The sequence below is a fragment of the Natator depressus genome, chromosome 4 (assembly GCF_965152275.1).
Source record: "Natator depressus isolate rNatDep1 chromosome 4, rNatDep2.hap1, whole genome shotgun sequence".
In the NCBI taxonomy this organism is placed as follows: domain Eukaryota; kingdom Metazoa; phylum Chordata; order Testudines; family Cheloniidae; genus Natator; species Natator depressus.
In genome coordinates, this window is record NC_134237.1 from 33,159,214 (window position 1) to 33,178,960 (window position 19,747).

General features: G+C 38.2%; 1 protein-coding gene across 2 annotated transcripts in view; it reads left to right on the forward strand.

Annotated features, from left to right (window-relative positions):
• Positions 1–17,004, forward strand: part of SEC24B (SEC24 homolog B, COPII coat complex component) — an 83,106-nt gene extending 66,102 nt beyond the window's left edge. For both annotated transcript variants that reach the window (XM_074950734.1, XM_074950735.1), the window contains 6 exons: positions 2,164–2,339; positions 4,297–4,434; positions 7,965–8,069; positions 9,186–9,278; positions 11,319–11,422; positions 14,033–17,004. In XM_074950734.1, coding sequence (XP_074806835.1) covers positions 2,164–2,339; positions 4,297–4,434; positions 7,965–8,069; positions 9,186–9,278; positions 11,319–11,422; positions 14,033–14,147 — 731 coding nt within the window. In that variant the 3' untranslated portion in view covers positions 14,148–17,004. The remainder of the gene's footprint in view (positions 1–2,163; positions 2,340–4,296; positions 4,435–7,964; positions 8,070–9,185; positions 9,279–11,318; positions 11,423–14,032) is intronic.
• Positions 17,005–19,747: the final 2,743 nt, after the last annotated feature.

The window sequence follows — 19,747 nt, forward strand, 5'->3', positions numbered from 1 at the left end:
TAATACACTGCTGTCTTTGCTGTTGCAAAAGCTGCTAATGTGGATGCACTCCACCATCACAAGGAGCACAGTGTGGACATGCAACAGCAGTTTAATTCCAGCTTTTTAATAAAAGTGGTACAATTTGTGGAGCAGAAACTTGCCAGTGTAGACATACCCTTAGATTCACACCCTTGTTTGTTGTGCAGTAATTTGTTGTGTACACAAGCCCCTATTTAGTGTAAATGATGAGCAAAAAGCCTTAGTCCTGGTCTGCACTAGAAAATTACCCGTATATACTTGTCCATAAGCCAGATTTTTTTAGTAAAAAAGGGAAGCATCAGAGAAGGGGGTCGGCTTATGAATGGGTATAGAGAGGGGGAGAGGTGGGACACAGCCCCTCCCCCACCAACAGAGGGAGCAAGAAGAGGCAGGGCCTGAGTCTCTCTGCTTCTGGCCACGCTGCTCTTCCCCCATCAGCCTCCGAAGCAGCTGCAGCTCCGTGGCTGGCAGGCTGCAGCCACACCACTTGACGCCGCCCACCAGAGCTGGCTGTGGCCGCACCCGCCCAGCCCATTGGAACATGCTGTGGCTGCGCCGCCCAGTCTGGGCTGCCGGAGCAGGCTGCAGCCATGCTGCCCAGCCTGCCGGAGCAGCTCCGGCCAGTCCAGAGAGATCCTCCCCAGATAAGGTGGGAAGGGATGGGATGGGGAGTGTGTGGGGGGTCCCGGGCTAGGAGTGTGGTAACGTGGGGGGTGGTAACAGGGGTTACTCCCCTGACCCCCAGCTTCTCCCCCTCCCCCCCCCCCCAAAAAATTTCCCCACCAGTTGCTGTCCCGGCCGGTCAGGGTAAGCAGCTGGCGCGCCAGGACATTTTGTTTACTTAGGTTTACCTCCGTGCCTACGGGTGCTCGAGGTAAACAAACCATCTCGGCCCGCCAGCGGCTTATCCTGATGGCCTGGGAGCCAAAGTTTACCACCCCCTGAATTATAGGGTCGGCTTATGAATGGGTCATAAAATTTTTCCATTTTTACTTATCCATCTTGGGGGGGGGTCTGCTTATAAACGAACCGGCTTATGATCGAGTATAAACGGTAAGTCGATTTAACTACATTGGTCAGGGGTATGTGACCAAAGTGGCATCGTTACGCCAACCTAAGACCCTGTGTAGCCAGCGCTAGGTCAATGGAAAATTATTTAATCTGTTTAGCTACTGCCTCTCGGGAAGGTGGATTATCTACGCTGATGGGAAAATCCCTTCTGTTGGCATAGGTAGTGCTTTACAGCTAAGCACTACTGCGGCGCAGCTGTGCTGCTTTCACATTTTTAAACGTAGACAGGCCCTTCGGAGGCTAAGGGCTTTGAGTCATATGGATCCTAAAACTCTTTTTGGTTGTATAATTTGATTTTTAGAATTATGAAAGGTTTGAGTACAAAATGTCACTAAACATTGAGACCTGTAACATGCAGTAAATGGGAATATTGAGGAGCATTTGAAGTTCAGATTAGCCTTTAAAAGTAAACAGAAAAGATAAACATTTCTCGGATTTCTTATTCAGACATTTGTTCCAAACTGCAGAGGATCAAGGGAGAAGCTTCTGCTGAAGTTGGCATTAGTCACTTTTTAAAGTGGAATGAGACCTGTGATGACAGTCTTCCAAAGCATGCAACTTAATGTATGGTTTATTAGAAAACAGTTGTTGTACCATTGTTTTTGACAGACATTTTCATTTTTTCTTTTCACCCAGCAGCAATGAGCATCAGCTGTTTCCCACTTCCTTACCATTCTCATTTAGCACAGTGTTTTTTTCTATTGACTGCTTCTGATTCAATATTCTTTTTCTTGTCACAATCTTAAAGCTGGCACATAATGGGGGAACAATTGTTCTGTTCTTAATTATTCTCTATTTCTCCAATATCGTAGATCTCCAGGAACAGGAACCTAGGGAACAAAGAGAGTAGCTGTGTTGGACTGCTTCTTTTGTCTTACCAAGGTGGTTTTTCCGACAGGAAGCTGCAATTTATTTGCTCTCATTAAAAATTCATCAGCATATCTGTTCTTTATATCTTAAAATACCACTTCTTAGAATCATACCTGATTTGTTTATACTTCTCACAACTGCTTGTAATAAGATACAGCAATTAAGGCTTTTTTATTTATTTGTCTACTTTTAATTCTGCAGCTGTGGATCGGTCAGTTTCATCAAGTCTTTCAGATGCAAGAGATGCCTTAGTGAATGCTGTGGTAGATTCATTGTCAGCATATATCTCAACTGCCTCAAACCTGCAGCAATCCACACTGATAGCACCAAATTCCCTCAGACTGTTTCCTTTATATGTTTTGGCTCTTCTCAAACAGGTACTTTATAATATAGTTCATGCTGGACATCAAATACAAAGCAGTGTTTTGCTTTAAGGCAGGCTGTAAACATTGATTCATAGTCTAGTTTATTTCCCCTCCTGATGTAGACCCTTTTGTTAAATTATTGTGAGCTATCCACTTTATTCTGAGGGAAAGTATCCTTGTACATAAATTCTTGAAGAGTTCATCTGCATGAAAAAGATTTAGTGAATGATATGTTACCAGTTCCTGACTAAAATTTTCAGTTCACCCTTTTCTGAAATACAGTACTTCATATCAGTTTTGTTTACATTTTCATTTCATAACAAAAACTAGAAAATCAATGTTATAACCATTAACATTTCTAAAATTTGGGATTGAATCAGTGTTGCTTGAAATTCTGGCTAGAAGCCATTTATTTCTTTTTTCTCAATTTCCATTATGTAGGTAAAGCAAATAAACGAAATACTCTCAAACGTGTGTGATCAATACCTGATACATCTAAAGAGAAATGCGTAACATCAGATGTCACTCTCGAGTATGATTAAATGAAAAACTGAAGATGAAAGTTAAATACTATGTATTTGTTAGGGTTTCACTTGAAAGAAATGCTTAATAGAGCACTAGGTTTGCAAACACTTTAAAATGTTTACTTTTGTAAGTTTTTCATTTAAAAACAAAAGCAAAATCTAATTTAAAGGATGGAGGTAGAAAGAGCACTTTCCTCGGGCCCTGATCCCAACAACAGATCTTGGCTTAAGCTGAGAGGTGTTCATATCTAAAGCTTGCATCATCTGTACAACGTTTTCCGAACAAAAGGTCTCTCTCTAAAATTAAAATTAAATAGTAAAGTGGAATTTCTTCAAATCAGAGACTCATAAGCTTTTATCTCCTTTGGGGCTCACAGATAGCCACAAGCTCAGGACCACCATAGGACAGTGATTAAGGCTACCCTGCAAGACTTAACAAATAAGAGCAACAAAACTGGACCTTTTAGCACTGTCAGTTCATATGAAAGAGACATAGATGACATTGCTTTAAAAGTAACAGCAGTTGGGGAGATTAACAGAAAAATATTTTATTTCTCATTTAGAAGCCCAGTGGGGTGCAGAAAGGACAGTGGAAATATTTGAGAAACATGACAGAACAAAGAATTAGAATACTTTAAATTCACGTTGGAGCGGAAAAGATACACATGCAATAGGGTTCCTGACTTTATTGTTGCAGAGACTTCTGATTGTTGAACATAGGCATTACCCTACTGGATCAGCCCATTCCATTTGGTCCAATGTCCTGTCTCTAACAGTGGCCAACGCCAACTGCTTCAAAGAAAGTTGCAAGAAATTGTGCAGAAGACAGTTTATGGATTAACCTGTCCTCAAGGAAAGTCTTTCTAATCCTCATTGGGTAGAGGCTGGTTTGTGTCTAGAAATATGAGGATTTATGTCCCTTCCAAAACTCTTGGTTATTTTTTAATCTTTACGACTGTAAAATTGGATATAAACTTGTTATCCAAGTAAATGTCTAATTCTTTTTTTTTTTTTTTTTTGACTCCTACTAAGATCTTAGCCTAATTGATACGTTGTGGCAATAAGTTCCACAACCACAATAGTTGTCATGGATAAAGGTAAGGAAAATGATGGAAGCAACAAAATATAATAATATGCTAAATGGGAAAAAGTCTTCCTTTTGGTTGGCGTTGTCCTCTTCCTAGGCAGAGGAAAGATAGATTGGCTTTAAAATGAATCAGATTTGGCATTCAGGTTGAACTTGATTTATTGGATACTTTAGAATATTTTAATGCCAATATTTCCTTTTGAAAAATTAAGTAAGTTTTTGCCAACTACATATCTGTGAGCTTCAAAACAGGGTGTGGTTTTTTTGGTCAGTTCCAAACCAACATTTTACCTCTGATTTGTTTAAAAGCAATATAAAACATATAAAAAGTGTCTGAAGTCAACATACTTTCTTACAGAAAGCATTTAGAACTGGCACTAGCACACGCTTGGATGATCGTATATATGCCATGTGCCAGATAAAGAGTCAGCCTCTTGTTCATCTGATGAAAATGATACATCCCAACTTGTACAGGATAGACAGATTGACCAGTGAGGTACAGTATGAAACCATTTCTTATGGAATACATTATTTAATTCTGAATAAAATAGAATATCTATTGAACCTACAGTAATGTTTCACTAGCAGTTCCTTTAAAAGTTTTGGGTGTAATTTTAAATATTTACTTCTGCAGTTCTTGCCATGGTAAAATACAATAGATAAAAATAACCTCCAAAGATTTGTCTCAGTGATTGTGGTACTCTGTCATCTTTTGTCAGTTTGTATAAAGAAGAGCAGATAATCTCCATTAGGCCTGTTACTAGAGGTTAAGTTCTTTTAGCCGTGTGGGAAGGATGAATAAAGTAGATATGCTGGGGAGTTTTAATTTGTATATACAGGTGGATGAAGTTATTTGACTCATGATATTTGGAATGATAAATACTTGCCTGCTTTTCCATTGTGTATGGATGAAGTGGGGTGTTGGTATGTCTGCCGTAGTGGTTTGAGTGTGAGGTGGGTGGGATTCTTTTAAAACTACATGTACAAAAAGATTAAGGTTTTTTGATAACTGTTAAAATGTAGATGAGGTACGGTGATTGAAAGTAAAGGGGCTTTTAATTAATAGAATGGGCATTACTCTTGATCAAAGTTAACCATGTTTGCAAAACCATAAAGTCTGCATTTTAATAACTAATGCCACAATAAAAGTTTGTCATTTATGTATTTACATCTCTAACTCTGGTTTAAAAGTTTTATTTGTTTGGGAATATTCTATAAGTATTTTAAAAAGCATTACATAGTCTATTTACATAACCATTTTTATATGGTCATTGAATCTGACTAGTTCAGCTGACAGAGCTGGCAAATTTCTTGCAAGCTGTTTTGACCAGTGCTATCTCAAAGTTTGATTCATGATTTTAAGGAAGCTAAACTAAGCTAAGTTTACTTTACTCTGGTGTATGAATTAATAGGTGTTTCTGGCACATCACACTCCCAGTTAACTGTCTTATAGTTTCTTTAAGCAAGCCAATCCAAGTTTTTTGGTTTTGTTTTTGCTACTGACACTGAAACACCCGTAGTTAGCATATTTGTATGTTAAGCTGTAAGGGTTAACTTGCAGATGTAGAGCGCTGTGAGTCAACCCAGCCCTTGGAGAATGCAGTAGGGAAAGCGCTGCAGTGTGTTCACACTGTCAGATTCAAGCACACTGGCGTGGCCACATTAGCAGCTCTTGCAGTGGTCTCTGAGACTGGCCACGGAGAGGAGTGCATTGTGGTAGCTATCCCAGCATGCAAGTGGCTGCAACGTGCTTTTCAAATGGGTGGGGTGGAGTGGAGTGGAGTGTGACAGGGAGTGTGTTGTGTGTATGTGGGGGTAGAGAGAGTGGGTTTGGGGGGGGCTGAGAGCATGTCAGCATGCTGTCTTGTAAGTTCAGACAGCAGCAGACCCTCCTCCCCTCAGTCCGTGTCTCTCTCTCTCTCTCTCTCACACACTCACTCACAGCAGCAACATTCCACGCTAATGGTTGCTTTGTCCCGGAGCAGGTAAGCATGCCAGCTGTAAGAAACGGAGCTTTGAAAGGGCATATCCGCATTCCTACAGCCAAGTTCAAAACAATGACAAGAGTGGTCACTTGACTTAAGGGGATTATGGGACGTTTCCAGAGGCTGATGGCAGCCCAGTAATGCAACACCTTGTTCACACTGACACTGGGGGCATTTCAGCCGAGGCGCAGCAAGAGTTGTTTTTCGTGGAGGTGGATTACCAGGAGCGCTCCAGCTGCAGAGTCCAGGCGTTCCAAGTGCCTTGCCAGTGTGGACGGGTCGTGAGTTAGGGTGCCTGGGGCTGCTTTAATGCGCTCTAAATTGCAAGCGTAGCCAAGCCCTTAGTGTTAATGGAAACACATTGGCACATCTCATTGGGAAATCCAGTTCCTAGTGCCAAAGGATTTTAACCCCCTTGTCTCTTGCAGAACTATGTTATAAAAACAGTCTGGTATTTTTGTTGACTGGCAGAAGTTAATTTAAATATTTCATTCTGCATAGGGGTTAGCCAGGGTATTTCCTCAGTTCAAAATATTTACTGAGTAGTTGCTTTGTTTTATTTTTTATTCTTATTGTCCTAACAACATTTTTTAAAGTTGCAGAGTTAAGCTATATTAGAAACAGTTAAACAGCTGGCCCTTTCAAAGCAATTATTCCCAGTTTTTCTTTGTGTGTTATAGTGATGATATGTTTTCATAATTTATGACATGTCACAGCTCCTGCTTATGGGTCATTAAGAGAGCCATTTGAGCGGGGAAAAACTTAGGATTGTTTTGACCAACAACAGGACAGGCCTGTTATTTGGAGTATCAAGATAAATACAGTGCACCTGGTCAACTTGTAAGTTGGAGAAAAAAATCTTTCCTGATCTTTGCAGAGGATCAGCTTATGCTATAAGCATTACATTTTGTCCTCATGCCCACTGATGCATGCATATATGAAAACAGATTTGGCCCTGAAGCATCAGATTTCGTTTCCAAAATTTCCTTTTGAGCTTCATGGATCAGCTTTCTTGACGCTCACCATAATTGTGTACAGCGAAGTCTCTTCTAGTTTTTCTTCTTCCAGGCTATATCCTATAGTTCTCATTTTCTTTTTATGTACAAATCCCACAAGACCACTGATGAGTTGTATTGCTTTTCTGTGGACTTCTTAAATCAATGCTACTTTTTTTAATATGATTATCATAATTCAGTCCAGATATGGACATGTCATCCCTTATGTAAATTTCCAAATTCTTCTGTGCAGAAAGGTCCAATCATCCTTAAAATAGATCTTCAGCATTGGGGCAGACAGTCACTGGCAGGGTGGGGTGATCCAACCTTTGTAGGCCTGGCAATTTTATTCCACCTCAGTTGCAGATAGGCTTTTAAATTACCTCCTTGTTGTTTAAAGCAGAAACGGAAACAAAAAAATTGAAAATGCAGGACAGTTTGGTCAATTAGGCCCTTTCAGAACTGTGTAGCCAGGGCCCAAGATTTGTCTGAGGGCCTTGTTAGCTGTTTTAACCTATATTCCAGTCATGGTTATGACCAAAAGGGAATTTCTGCTATCTGGGGGTGGCAATGAAGTGCACTTCTGTAGAGTAGAATTTTAGGTTGTGATGCTCTAATAATGTTTCTGTAAGACAGGAGGGTGGTGGCAGACAATGTGTAGCACTTTTGCCATGGCTATTTGTAACTTATTTTTATTAGATACCAGAGGTTAGGTTTCTTGGCTTATTTTTACGCTTCGAAGTTGCAGGATGAGAATTCACTTAATGTAATATGTATATTTGTAACACATAAATTATATTACCACTTAGATAATCATCCCTTGATCTATGTGGAAGAAAGATCACCTGGCATTAGGTCCTTCTAATTACTAAAACTAAGATAAGGATAAATATGGCATTTTGTTAAATGAGACGCTCTGCAAGATGCAACTAGAAAACTACACTTACAAGTCTCCCTTCTGTTTTCTCAAAAACTAGTTACGCTTAATGCTGCTGAATTATATATCCTGTGTTATATAATAGGTTTTCTGTAACTCTCTATTACAGGGTACAATACATGTTAACGACAAGGTTGTTCCTCAACCTCCTCTTCAGAAGTTGTCTGCAGAGAAGCTGACAAGAGAGGGAGCTTTTCTTATGGATTGTGGATCAGTAAGCTGCCTGTTTCAGTAGCTTTTATCTGATATGAATAAGACAAATATTTCACTTCAGACTTTTAATTGCAGCTAACTCATAGTACCAATTCTCCTGTAGTGAATCAACACCTTAGTTATTCCAGGATTCTAAATTAGTGTCTCAAATGAGAACCTTGAATGTCAGCATTGAATTTGCAAATGACTGAAATATCTAGTTTTGTGATAAAGAAATTTCTTAAACAAGCATGGATATTAATGTTTTATAGGTTAATTTTTCATGTTACTCTGCATGTATACCAAACAATGTTATTTTAAATTGTCCTTCCTGAAACTTAAGGCTTTCTTTTTCAATTGTTTCCTTAATGATGATTGTTGTTTTGAACTGATTGCGTTGTGGTCCCAATCTAGTAAAGCACTTATGCTCATACGTGTGTCGTTGAAAACAGGGCTACAGACACAATTGAAGAAAATAGTTTTCTTCTAAAGTACCATAAGAATGTTTTCTCCCACAAAGTATATTTTAGTCTTGTTACCTGGAAATGAAGAAATTTGAACCCTGTATGTTTAAAGTGTTCAGCATGACTGGTGAAGTAGCATTTTCCTGCAGAGGTCACAACTATTGACCTCTTTAATCTGATTAATTTGAGAATACTTCTTTAATTCAAAAAAGTTTTCAAAAAGCGTTTGTACTTACTGTAGTTTCTTAGATGCTATTTAACTGTAATTTTACAGATTACTATTTTACAGATTGCTATTTTACAGATGTAACTGTAGATGGTGCCAGTTCATTGATAAGGCAACCATATGAAACATTGTCAGTAGTAGAACATTGATTGAAACTGCTCCTGTTGCTGCATATCAGCTCGTTTGAATTAGAAATGTATTCGGATAACTTTCGTTCCTTGGAAGAATTATCAGATTCTGTTTGAAGTTATCAGATTTTACATGAAACCTCACAAAACCAGAAAAATATCATTCTAAACATTTTAACCCCAAAACAAGTCAAAATCACTAAAACATTTTCATTTAATTTCTAAATCTAAACTCCAAAACAAATAAAACATGAAAACTCAATACTCTAAAATAGATGTAAGGCATTTTCTTTGCTAAAATTGATTTTGATCCTTTACAGATATTTTACATTTGGATTGGGAAAAGCTGTGATAATAGCTTCATAAAAGATGTGCTCGGATACCCTAACTATGCATCTGTACCACAGAAACTGGTAAGTGTTTTAATGAGCTATGGAATGTAATACATACATTGCAAGGTAATCTACATTCTCTCTTGTATTGGCTGTATCAAATTATGAAACTGAATTAGATTTATTTTATTACATTCATAATGCTAATAACCATTTGCCAGCTTTGTAGGCATGGAGAATCATAGACCGTTTTAAGTCTTTTAAATATATGTTTAAAGAATGTGGAGCACCATAAAATTGTTTGAATTGTAAAATTAGTTTAACTAAATCACTAAAAACAGAAATATCAAGGGATTCACATAAGCAGGTTAAAATAATCATGAGATTCTGACTCAGCTGTCAAAAATGAAGGAATCCAGAATTAATATTAGAACTCTTCCATTCATAATTTACCCTCTTGAGGTGGTAGTGGTTGGAGAGTTGATGTTCTGTGAACTCCGTATAGTCCACAAGATCTGCAGTACAACAGATAATGAATCAAGGGTTGAGTTTAAACTTTACTTACTTACTTACTGAATTTTCCTAGCTTTGGTCAATTTTAACAAGGACGTCAATCGTTAAAAGTCACTGGGACTTGACACTCCCTGAGATGCTTTTGAAAATCTCCCCCTAAGTGTGTGTGATTCAGACAGCACTAAGATTTTATTTCCAAAAGGTCAGAGAACAGATGTTTGTTTTGAGGATAGAGGGATCTTATTAAAATACTGTACTGTACAAAAAATTCTGAACAGAATTGTATTTGGGTAGAACTAAATATGTTAGATACTGTAGAAAACACACACAGGAAAACAGGTTCTGCCCTAAAGACTACAATATGAAGGACAAAAACCAGATGTCGGGGGGATGATGAGAAGTCAAGCATACAGCAGAATGGTCACAGTGAAAACTAGCACAAAAACAATAACGTTAGTTCTAAGTTTTTAAAATCTATTTTGCATGTGTAATGTAGTCATAACTATCCCTCTACTCAGCTATAATTAGTTGGCAATTGTAGGTGACACCATAGAAGGGGGTTTTAAGGATGGATTTGAATGAAGAAAGGGTAGTAGTATCTTAATAGAGGAAGATAAATGGTGCAAGGATAGCTTTATTATTTTCAGTGCAAAAGCAAAGGGGTCATGAATTTATGATAGGGAATGACTGGCCATTACAGAAATGTAAGTGAAACTTTTTAAAATATAATTCATTCTATCCATTTACTACAGAGGACAGTAATTAGTTTTAAAACTGTAATCAGATAAATGAATTTTGATCCCATGTTAATTGCCCCATAAACTAAGCAAGCCTCAAAGGCAGTATGATCAGTTCAGGCAGAATGAAGCATCTTTCGCTGCTCAGCAATGATCCCACAGCCAATTAGAGAGACAAGTCCAGTCCTTGTGTTGAACTTTGGGGGTTGCTGTTCAGGGCTTGTTTGTGGTGGTTGTATGTATGTGGGTCTCTTTGGGGCTGTAAAAGTTATTCAGAGGACAATGCTCAGGAACTTGTGTGGGGAAGAAGTTAAAATAATGCATTTCGGGGGGGGGAGGGAGGGAAGGTAAAATGTGAATATAGTTAGGACAGAATTAATCTACATACTGTGTTTTTTATAGGCCTGTTTCCTAAAATGTCTTTTACTTCAAATATAGTGATTAATTTTATTTAAGGAGGAAAAATTATGAAATCCTTGCATTTAGGCTTATCAAAGAGAAAATGCATATGTAATACAATTCATAGTAAATGATTTTGTAGGATGAGATTGGACTGTTTCCCTTGTGGATCATGTCATGACTGACATCCATCTTCTCCCAAACCATTTTTAACTCTTTTATTCATGTACCTATTTTACTAATTGATTTCTTATATATACACACACCCGTTCAGTACCCAGAAACATAATGTATAAAAAATGGCTGTTTAATTTGTCAGTCATCCGCAGTTGGGGAGCTTCCCAGGGGATTTATTTTTAGAGTAATTGTTCCAGCCTACCATTGATTTATTTCAGCATGATTCTTTTAATTTGTTAGGTTATATTTCCTTGCATTGTAAAACTTTATTTTTCTAATTACATTCTTCAACCAGACACAGCTTCCAGAGTTAGATACACTTTCTTCAGACAGAGCCCGATCTTTTATATCCTGGCTTAGAGACAGTAGACCTTTAAGCCCAGTTCTTCAAGTAATAAAGTAAGTATTTTTACAGTGAAACTTTCTGTAATCTCACCTTTTATACATCTCTGGGGAACAGAATTATATTCCATACTAGCAGCTCTCAAATCCTGCTCCTGAGAGATACTGAGTGCCCTCAACTTCTAATTGAAATAAGTGGGAAGCAAGGCACTCAGCATACCACAGGAAATGCTGAGCACCTCACAAGATCAGGCCCAGTGGTATCAAAGACATCTTAATTGCAGAGATTGCTTTACTAAATATTTAAATTCATTTAATTTTAGAGTGCCAAGTCAAAGTTCAGACATCAATACATTTTACTATTATGAAAATACTGAACAATATGTGCCCCATGATAAATTAAAATAACTGAATCAATTTCCAGTGTCATTTTATATTAAGGCTCCATTTATAAATGGTTTATAGAGTTATTAATGGATGTTTTAATACTTTGTTAATCGGTTGTTATAGATTTAGTCAGACAGGTCAATACGTAGCTTATAACCATGGTTTATAACAATCTCAAACACCTTTTGTATGCCTACCACCATCTATATAACTAATGTGCTACTAATTTCTATAACATGCTTACAATATTTAATAATTTATTAATCCTTTATAAACCATTTATAAAATGGAACCTTAATATAAAATGTGAACTGTATTCTTCTTCATCAGAGTACTATACATACTATTGAATTTCTTTACTGAAGTTCTTGTTCTTTTCAAGCTATTGCCTACTTGAAAAACTAAGACCTCATAAAATGCTTATACTTGTATCCGGTCAGTAGATTTTTCATCAGACACCACGTCTGACAGGTTTTTAAGAGAAATTACATTGAATGTTGGCTGCTGGCTGTTGTCCATGAAGCGAAGAAGAGGCTCAGGTAAATTAGAGTGGCACTGTTGGCTGAACAATCTTGTAGGAAAGGGTGTAACAGCATTTCCTTTGACTTCTTACTTTTCAGATGTTGTTGGTTAGCTGAGAATGAAATATCTGTATCTTGGGTATACGTTTTACACCTTTAAAAATTGAATACATCAAAAACTGTTTAAAGAAATGATTATCAGTAATTTCAGTTGATTTCTCTAGAGATTATCTTTGTCACCCAAATTAATAAAAGACAAGAAATTCAAAGTTAGGGCTGAAATTCCATATTTAATTCTTAGCATAGCTGCTGCTCTTTGCATTACAGTAGCATACTAAGGCCTTAATAAGGACAGGGGCATAATTACAGTAGGTGCTGTACAAATGATGGAGACAGCCTGTGCCCCAGTGAATTTGCAGTCTAAGGCCCTGATTCTGCAAAAAATTTTGCTTAGCTTTTAGCTTGCAGTAGCTTCAAGGATGCTGTTGATATGCTTAAAGTTAAACACATTTGAAAGTGTTTTCTGGATTGGGGCTTTATTGCCTCTTTCACTCTCCTTTCTCTGTTCCACCTGTAGGAAAAAAAAAATTGAAGATTATATGTCAGCAGACACTATAATCTTGAAAATTTTATAAAAAGTTTAAAAGTTAACCAGATCAAAGTCCATTGCTGTCAACAGAATCATGGCACCTGCTGCCACAAAAATCCTTTTTTCCTAACTGTTTCTTATTGAGTCTGTTTTGTTTTTTAAGGCTAAAGATTTTTAATATTTTTTTTCCTCTCCCTATTTTTTAACCCGGATTCTAGAGTTCCTGTTTTTATAACAGGAAAGAAGGTTGGTTTTTTTTACTGTGGAAAACTGATATCATTATTAGCAGAGTTGTCCAGAAAATGAAAATCACTTACTGTGGAAAAAAATCATGTTTTTTAAATGTTTTTGTCCAGGACTTTACAAAGTCAAAACATAACACTTTCAAGAAAAAAAACTATTTTGGTCAGCAACCCGGAAAATTTGAGCACAGGCAAAAAGTGAAATTGACAAGGGCCTTCCAGCCTGGCTGCTCAAGAGGCAGAGAGCTGAACTACTCAGGGTATGTCTACAGAGCAAAGAAAAACCTGTAGTTGGCCCATGCCAGCCAACTCAGGCTCTCAGGGCTCGGGTTGTGGGGCTGTTTCATTGCTGTGTAGACTTCCGGGTTGGGAGCTCTGAGACCCTTCCACCTCGCAGGGTCCTAGAGCCTGGGCTACACCTGTGTCAGCTGACATGAACCAGCTGTGGGTGTCTAGTTGCTGTGTAGACATACCCTCAGTTACCCCCAAACTCTGGCAGCCAGAGAGGGGGAGAGCCTGGCCACTCAGCGTCCTCTTCCCCCATCCCTCCTCTTTCTCTAGAGGAAGAGAGTGGGGGTGGTCAGTCTGTCTTGCCCAGGGTGGTGAGAAGGCTGAGTGCTCTGATTCTCTGCCTCCTGAGGTGGAAGGATGGTGGAGAGTCAGGGTGCTCAGCCTTGGCAGCCTTCCATCAGGGCAGCCAGGAACTGTCCCTTTGGCAAAACTGAAATTTCCTTACAAAATGCAAAAAGGGCATTTTTCATCAGAAAATCATTCAATGGAAAATTCCCTATTAGCTCTACTTAATAGCATTTTTTTGCTGAATCCTAGCTCTCCAAGAGCAGTATGCAGTGTATGGACTTCCTGCTTATACTTGTCTTTACAATAGTTTTGCTTAGTGCTTTGACTAATACATTTTCTTCTGTTGCAGAGATGAGTCTCCTGCCAAAACAGATTTTTTCCAGCACTTAGTTGAAGACCGGACAGAGGCAGCATTCTCTTATTATGAATTCTTACTTCACATTCAACAGCAGATTTGTAAGTGAAAGTGGAAGAAAGAAGAAAATTCCCAACTTTGGATATAAACGTTAGCTGTGAGAGAAGCACATAGCAACAGGCATTTGCTCTTCACAAGATACAGTGCAAAGCACCGTATCAGCTTTGCAGCTAAAGGAAAAATGCACACTTCCAGTGGAATTTTACGGATTTGCTTCAGCCTGAAAATGATAGGCGTAATGATGCTCTTTCACTAGTACATTTTTAACTGGTTTATACACGTTTCCAGTAGTGCAGCAGTATGGTGCTCTGTTTATTGCAAGCTGTTGAATTTATGTAGCTATGTGGGATGATATTTCTTAATGATATGTAAAATTAGATCAAATCTTTTTTCTTACATTTATTGTGATAACCTTTCTGGAGTCAGACTCTTGCAGAGGTGACAAGGGCAGTGCTATATGGTGTTTGTTTATATTACTTTTTAAAAGGAATGATTCATATTCACTAAAAGACTTCAACATTTTCCCTGTGAAGACTATAGAGTTTCAATACAGTACATGAATTGTAGAAATAAAATATATAATGTACATAAGTGTTACATTTGTAAAGAAAATGTAAAAATGTAACTACACAATGAATTGCTCAGTGTGCAGCAGTGTTGCATATTCAATAATAGATCATTTTGCCCAGTTAAAATGAGGTTGACTGATGATACATATTAAGAAATCTGAATCACATAGGAAAAACCCAACTTTGTAATCCTGTTAATTCTTTTACATGGATTTATTTATGATCAGCTTACTAATTAAAAATATTTTGCTTGATCATGTGTTTTTATATTTATGCAACTGATAATCATTTAGAAACTGAACTCTAATACTGAATCTAAAATTCACTTTTCAAGAGAATATGTTTACCACTTTATTTCACAGATTTCTAGAAGGGGAGGAGAGAATATTTCATCGTTTTGAAATGAGCAATAGGCCTATCAATAAGGGTTACCATTGGGTCCTTTCACATATCTGGGTTGTGAAAAAGCATAACGTTCTAACATTTTGTAATCTGCAGCAATCCTGGCCCAGGTTTCTGCAGCTCAGTTTTGTGGTACTCAAAATAAGCATGATTAATTGTTGAATGGGATCCTGTGACAGGATGAAAAATAAGGGATATAAAAATACTGTGGTGAAAAATAAGGGATATAAAAATGTTTTAATAGAAGAGATGAAGGGAAAGTAATATTTTATTTGAAAAGTTGGTAAATCTCAAAGAAGCTTATTTCAAAATGTAATCACCTTCCTACTGCCTTCTTTCTGCTAATAAATCTAACTAAATGGCTGGGTTTGTGAACACAGATTAAGCTCCGAAGTTAAAATCTGGTATTGGTGGTCAGGTGAAGGGGGAGGAACTGTGTTTGGCCATCTGCTGCAATTGCTGATTTAGATTTGGTCAGTCATATGACCCGATCTGAACTTTTGTCACTTGTTTGCTTTAATTAAATTTATGTGTTCAGGTGGTTGAACTAAGAAGTGCTAAATAATTAAATGGTAATAATGCTAGCACATTTTCTTTTAAAACAGTCCAGAAAAACATTTTTAAAAAGCATTCAAGAAGTTGAATATTAACAACCCTACCCCCTGGAAAGATGGACTCAAATTGTATCTGTACCTACTGTACAGTATTCAGTAGAAACATGTGATAGCTAGTTATTGCAACTGTTTGATGATGAATTAAATCCTGAAAGCGTGTTATCTTGAGTGTTTGCGCCACATCAGTTTTGGAGATACACAAATTTAAATTGTGTATCCTTTTCCCTAATTAAATATACTCAAGTATACCAAGGATAGCACACAAGTACATCTTTGTTATTCATCTTTATAGTCAATTACTAAGGGCTTGTACACACTACCACTTACGTGGGTACAACTTTTGTCACTCAGGGGCATGAACAAGCCACCCCCCTGACTGAAGTATGTTACAGCAACCTAAGCGCTGGTGGGGACAGTGTTGTGTAATGCTCCCACCGACATAGCTACACCTCTCAAGGAGGTGGTTTTATTGTGCCGATGGGAGAGTTCTCTCCCATCAGCACAGAACGTCTTCACCAACTGCATAGTTGCAGCTGCATTGCTGTAGCACTTCTAGTGTAGACTAAACCTAAACGTCTGCAGAAATACAGGCTAGTGTCCCTAAATCAGGACAACAGGATGCAAGTAACTACATATATTTTGTTCTATTTACACTCTGCATTTTGAATTAAGGGTAAAAGCTACTGAAGAATAAGACAGGTGAAAAGGTGTCAGAAGGGGATGTTAGCATAATCTTAACAGTTCTTCAGAATATACAGATTTGTAAACTTGACATTGAATATCCAGGAACATTCAAAACAATGATTATGGTGACTCAGTCTGTAAAACTGCTACTTAAAGGTTTATTCTTCTATGTTTTTTGTATATAAAAGATGTTATGAAAAATACATATGAGAACTATTTGATTTATTTAGTAAAAGCAATTTACAGTATAGAAAAGCTGGTAGTTTTTGGCTCTTTTTATGTGATGCTAGTTTAATATCCGATGTCTCTTTTCCAACCACCATAAAGGAATTACCAGTAGGTGCAAGCCATAAGATATGTGCTTCCACCAAGAAGTGTGTGTAACCACCCTGAAGAAGCATGAAGACCCTCTCATCAGTAGCATTCTAAGGTGGGGGATATGTTTTATGATGAATAACTTAAAAAATTAACAAAGGTTTTTGGCCACATTAAATCTGCATGTGAAGCAAGGATCTTTGTTTAAAAAAAAAAAAAGTGTGCCTTAGAAACAAAAATAGAAGACATCCAGCCTCCTAGCCATTGAAAGTAGCTGACTCCAGAAACACTGAGATTGCTGAAAGATAGTATAAACTGGATGGTTCAAGGCACTAGTATTAAGATGACTTCTTAATGTGTTTGAATTCAGACAAGATGCATAGTAATGGAAGCTGTCAGGTGGCTGTTCTGGTAGTTTGGTCCAATGGTCCATCTAGCTCAGTATCCTGTCTTCTGACCATGGTTTGTGCCAGAGGGAGTGAACAGAACAGGGCAATTTGAGTGATCCATCCCCTGTCGTCCTGTCCCAGCTTCTAGTAGTCAGAGGTTTAGGGACACCCAGAGCATGGCGTTTTGTCGCTGACCATCTTGGCTAATAGCCTTTGATGGGCTACCCTTCCATGAATTTGCCTAATTTTTTTTAAATCCTGTTATACTTTTTGCCTTCACAACACCTTCTGGCGAAGAGTTCCACAGGTTGACTGTGCATTGTGTGAAGAAGTACTTCCTTATGTTTTAAACTTGCTGCCTATTAATTTCATTGGTGACCCCTGCTTCATGTGCTATGTGAAGGGGTAAATAACACTTACTTTTGCCACACTATTCATGATTTATAGACCTTTATCACATCCCCCATCAGCCATCTCTTTTCCAAGCTGAGCAGTCCAAGTGTTTTTAATCTCTCCTCGGATGGGAGCTGTTCCATATCCCTAATCATTTTTGTTGCCCTTCTCTGTGCTTTTTCCAATTCTAATATATCTTTTTTGAGATGGACAAGGTGGGTGAGATAATATCTTCTATTTGAACCAACTTCTGTTGGGGAGAGAGACAAGCTTTTGAGCTACACAGAGCTCTTCAAGTCTGGGAAAGGTACTCCCAGCACCACAGCAAAATGGAAAGTCGAACAGATTGTTTAGTCCGTTACAGATTGTTGCAATAAGCTATAAATCCAGTGTTTTCTGTTCGATCCACCATTTGTAGTGGCTAGCGGAGTAATGATTTTAAGCTCCCAGGCTCGTCTTTAGAAAGTGTTGTGCAGGTTTCCTTTAAGAATGAGGATGGATAGGTCAGCTATAGGTAAGGTGTCCAGAACTGCATACAGAATTCAAGATGTGGGCATACAATAGATTTATATAGTGGCATGATATTTTCTGTTTTACTCTAACTCTTTTGTAAAGGTTCCTAACATTGTTATCTTATTTTGACTGCTGCTGCACATTGAGTGAGTGTTTTTTAGAGAACTATCCACGGTGGCTCCAAGATTTTTCTTGAGTGCTGGCAGCTAATTTAGTCCCCATCATATTGTATGTATAGTTGGGATTGTTTTCCAATGTGCATTACTTTGCATTTATCAACATTGAATTTCATCTGCCATTTTGTTGCCCAGTCACCCAGTTTTGTGAGATCCCTTTGTGACTCTTCACAGTCTGCTTTGAACTTAACTATCTTGTGTAATTTTGTATCATCTGCATATTTTGCCACCTCACTGTTTACTCCTTTTTCGTGATCATTTATGAATGTGTTGAACAGTCCTGGTCCCAGTACAGGTCTTGCGGGCACCCAGCTATTTACCTTTCTCCATTGTGAAAACTGACCGTTTATTCCTATCTTGCCCCAGGAGCTCGCAGCCTCGCTGCCCAGAGCATTGCGCCGGCTAGCCTCCCAGGCCAGGAGCTCAGGGGCCGGGCAGGAGGGTTCTGCGGGCCATAGTTTGGCCACCTCTGCCCTACATGTTGTGGCTGAAACCCAGTTAAAATAGGGCCTCTGTCTGAATGGAGACGTTCTTTGGGCTACTAAGGTACTGCAAAGAGATTAATTCAAATTGTGAGGTTGCTGCATTCAGAAGACTGTCAAGAATATAGTTCTGCCAAATCATTTAGGGTTGGAGTTTAAATTTTAGGATGAAAGTGACCTGTCTTTCAGCTGCAAAGCAGTACAGAGATACAAATACTTCTGTGTAGTGGACTGTGTATTTTGTCTTTTGAGAGCATTTTAAGTATTTTATTACAAGATTGTTCCTCAGACGTTCTTGTCAACTGCTGGAAGTGGCCCACCTTGATTATCACTACAAAAGGTTCTATTCCCCACCCCACCCCCACTCCCCCCACTCTCCTTAAGTGATCACTCTGGTTACAGTGTGTATGGTAACACCCATTGTTTCATGTTCTCTGTGTATATAAATCTCCCCACTGTATTTTCCACTGAATGCATCCGATGAAGTGAGCTGTAGCTCACGAAAGCTTATGCTCAAATAAATTTGTTAGTCTCTAAGGTGCCACAAGTAGTCCTCTTCTTTTATTCAGAAATGCTTTTCTATGAAGGAGAAAAACATCCACCTTTCCAGATAAAGGGAGTCATATTCTCGAATAGAAGGACAACCAGACTTGCGGGACAATGTGTATCGAATTTGGGACTCTGAAGGAGAAACAAAGTGGTATAATGAGGGTGATTCCTTACTACCAGTTTGAAATACATTGTGTTTCTATGCTGGATGGAACTAGTGTCTTTCAGCTGAGGAATGAATAACAGCGATGTCTTCATTTAGTAAGGGGGTGTCTTCATGGCCACTGGCAAAGCAGTAATAAAAGGGGATAGAGTTAGCAGGAATATAGTGAATGTAGGTTTTTACTATCAAGGTTATGGCAAACAACCACAAAAATACAAAATGTAAGATCCGCTAATGTACAGTAACTCCATCCAGTATAAATAATTGCTCTTTTTTGGCAACTGAATACTAATGTATTTGGAGGTGGAGTACAAATGTTCCTTTGCAGCAAAGGGAGATGGGAAAGAATTCAGGTTTAATTGCCGATAACTTTTTTCTGAAGCAGAGGCCTCTTGCTGCA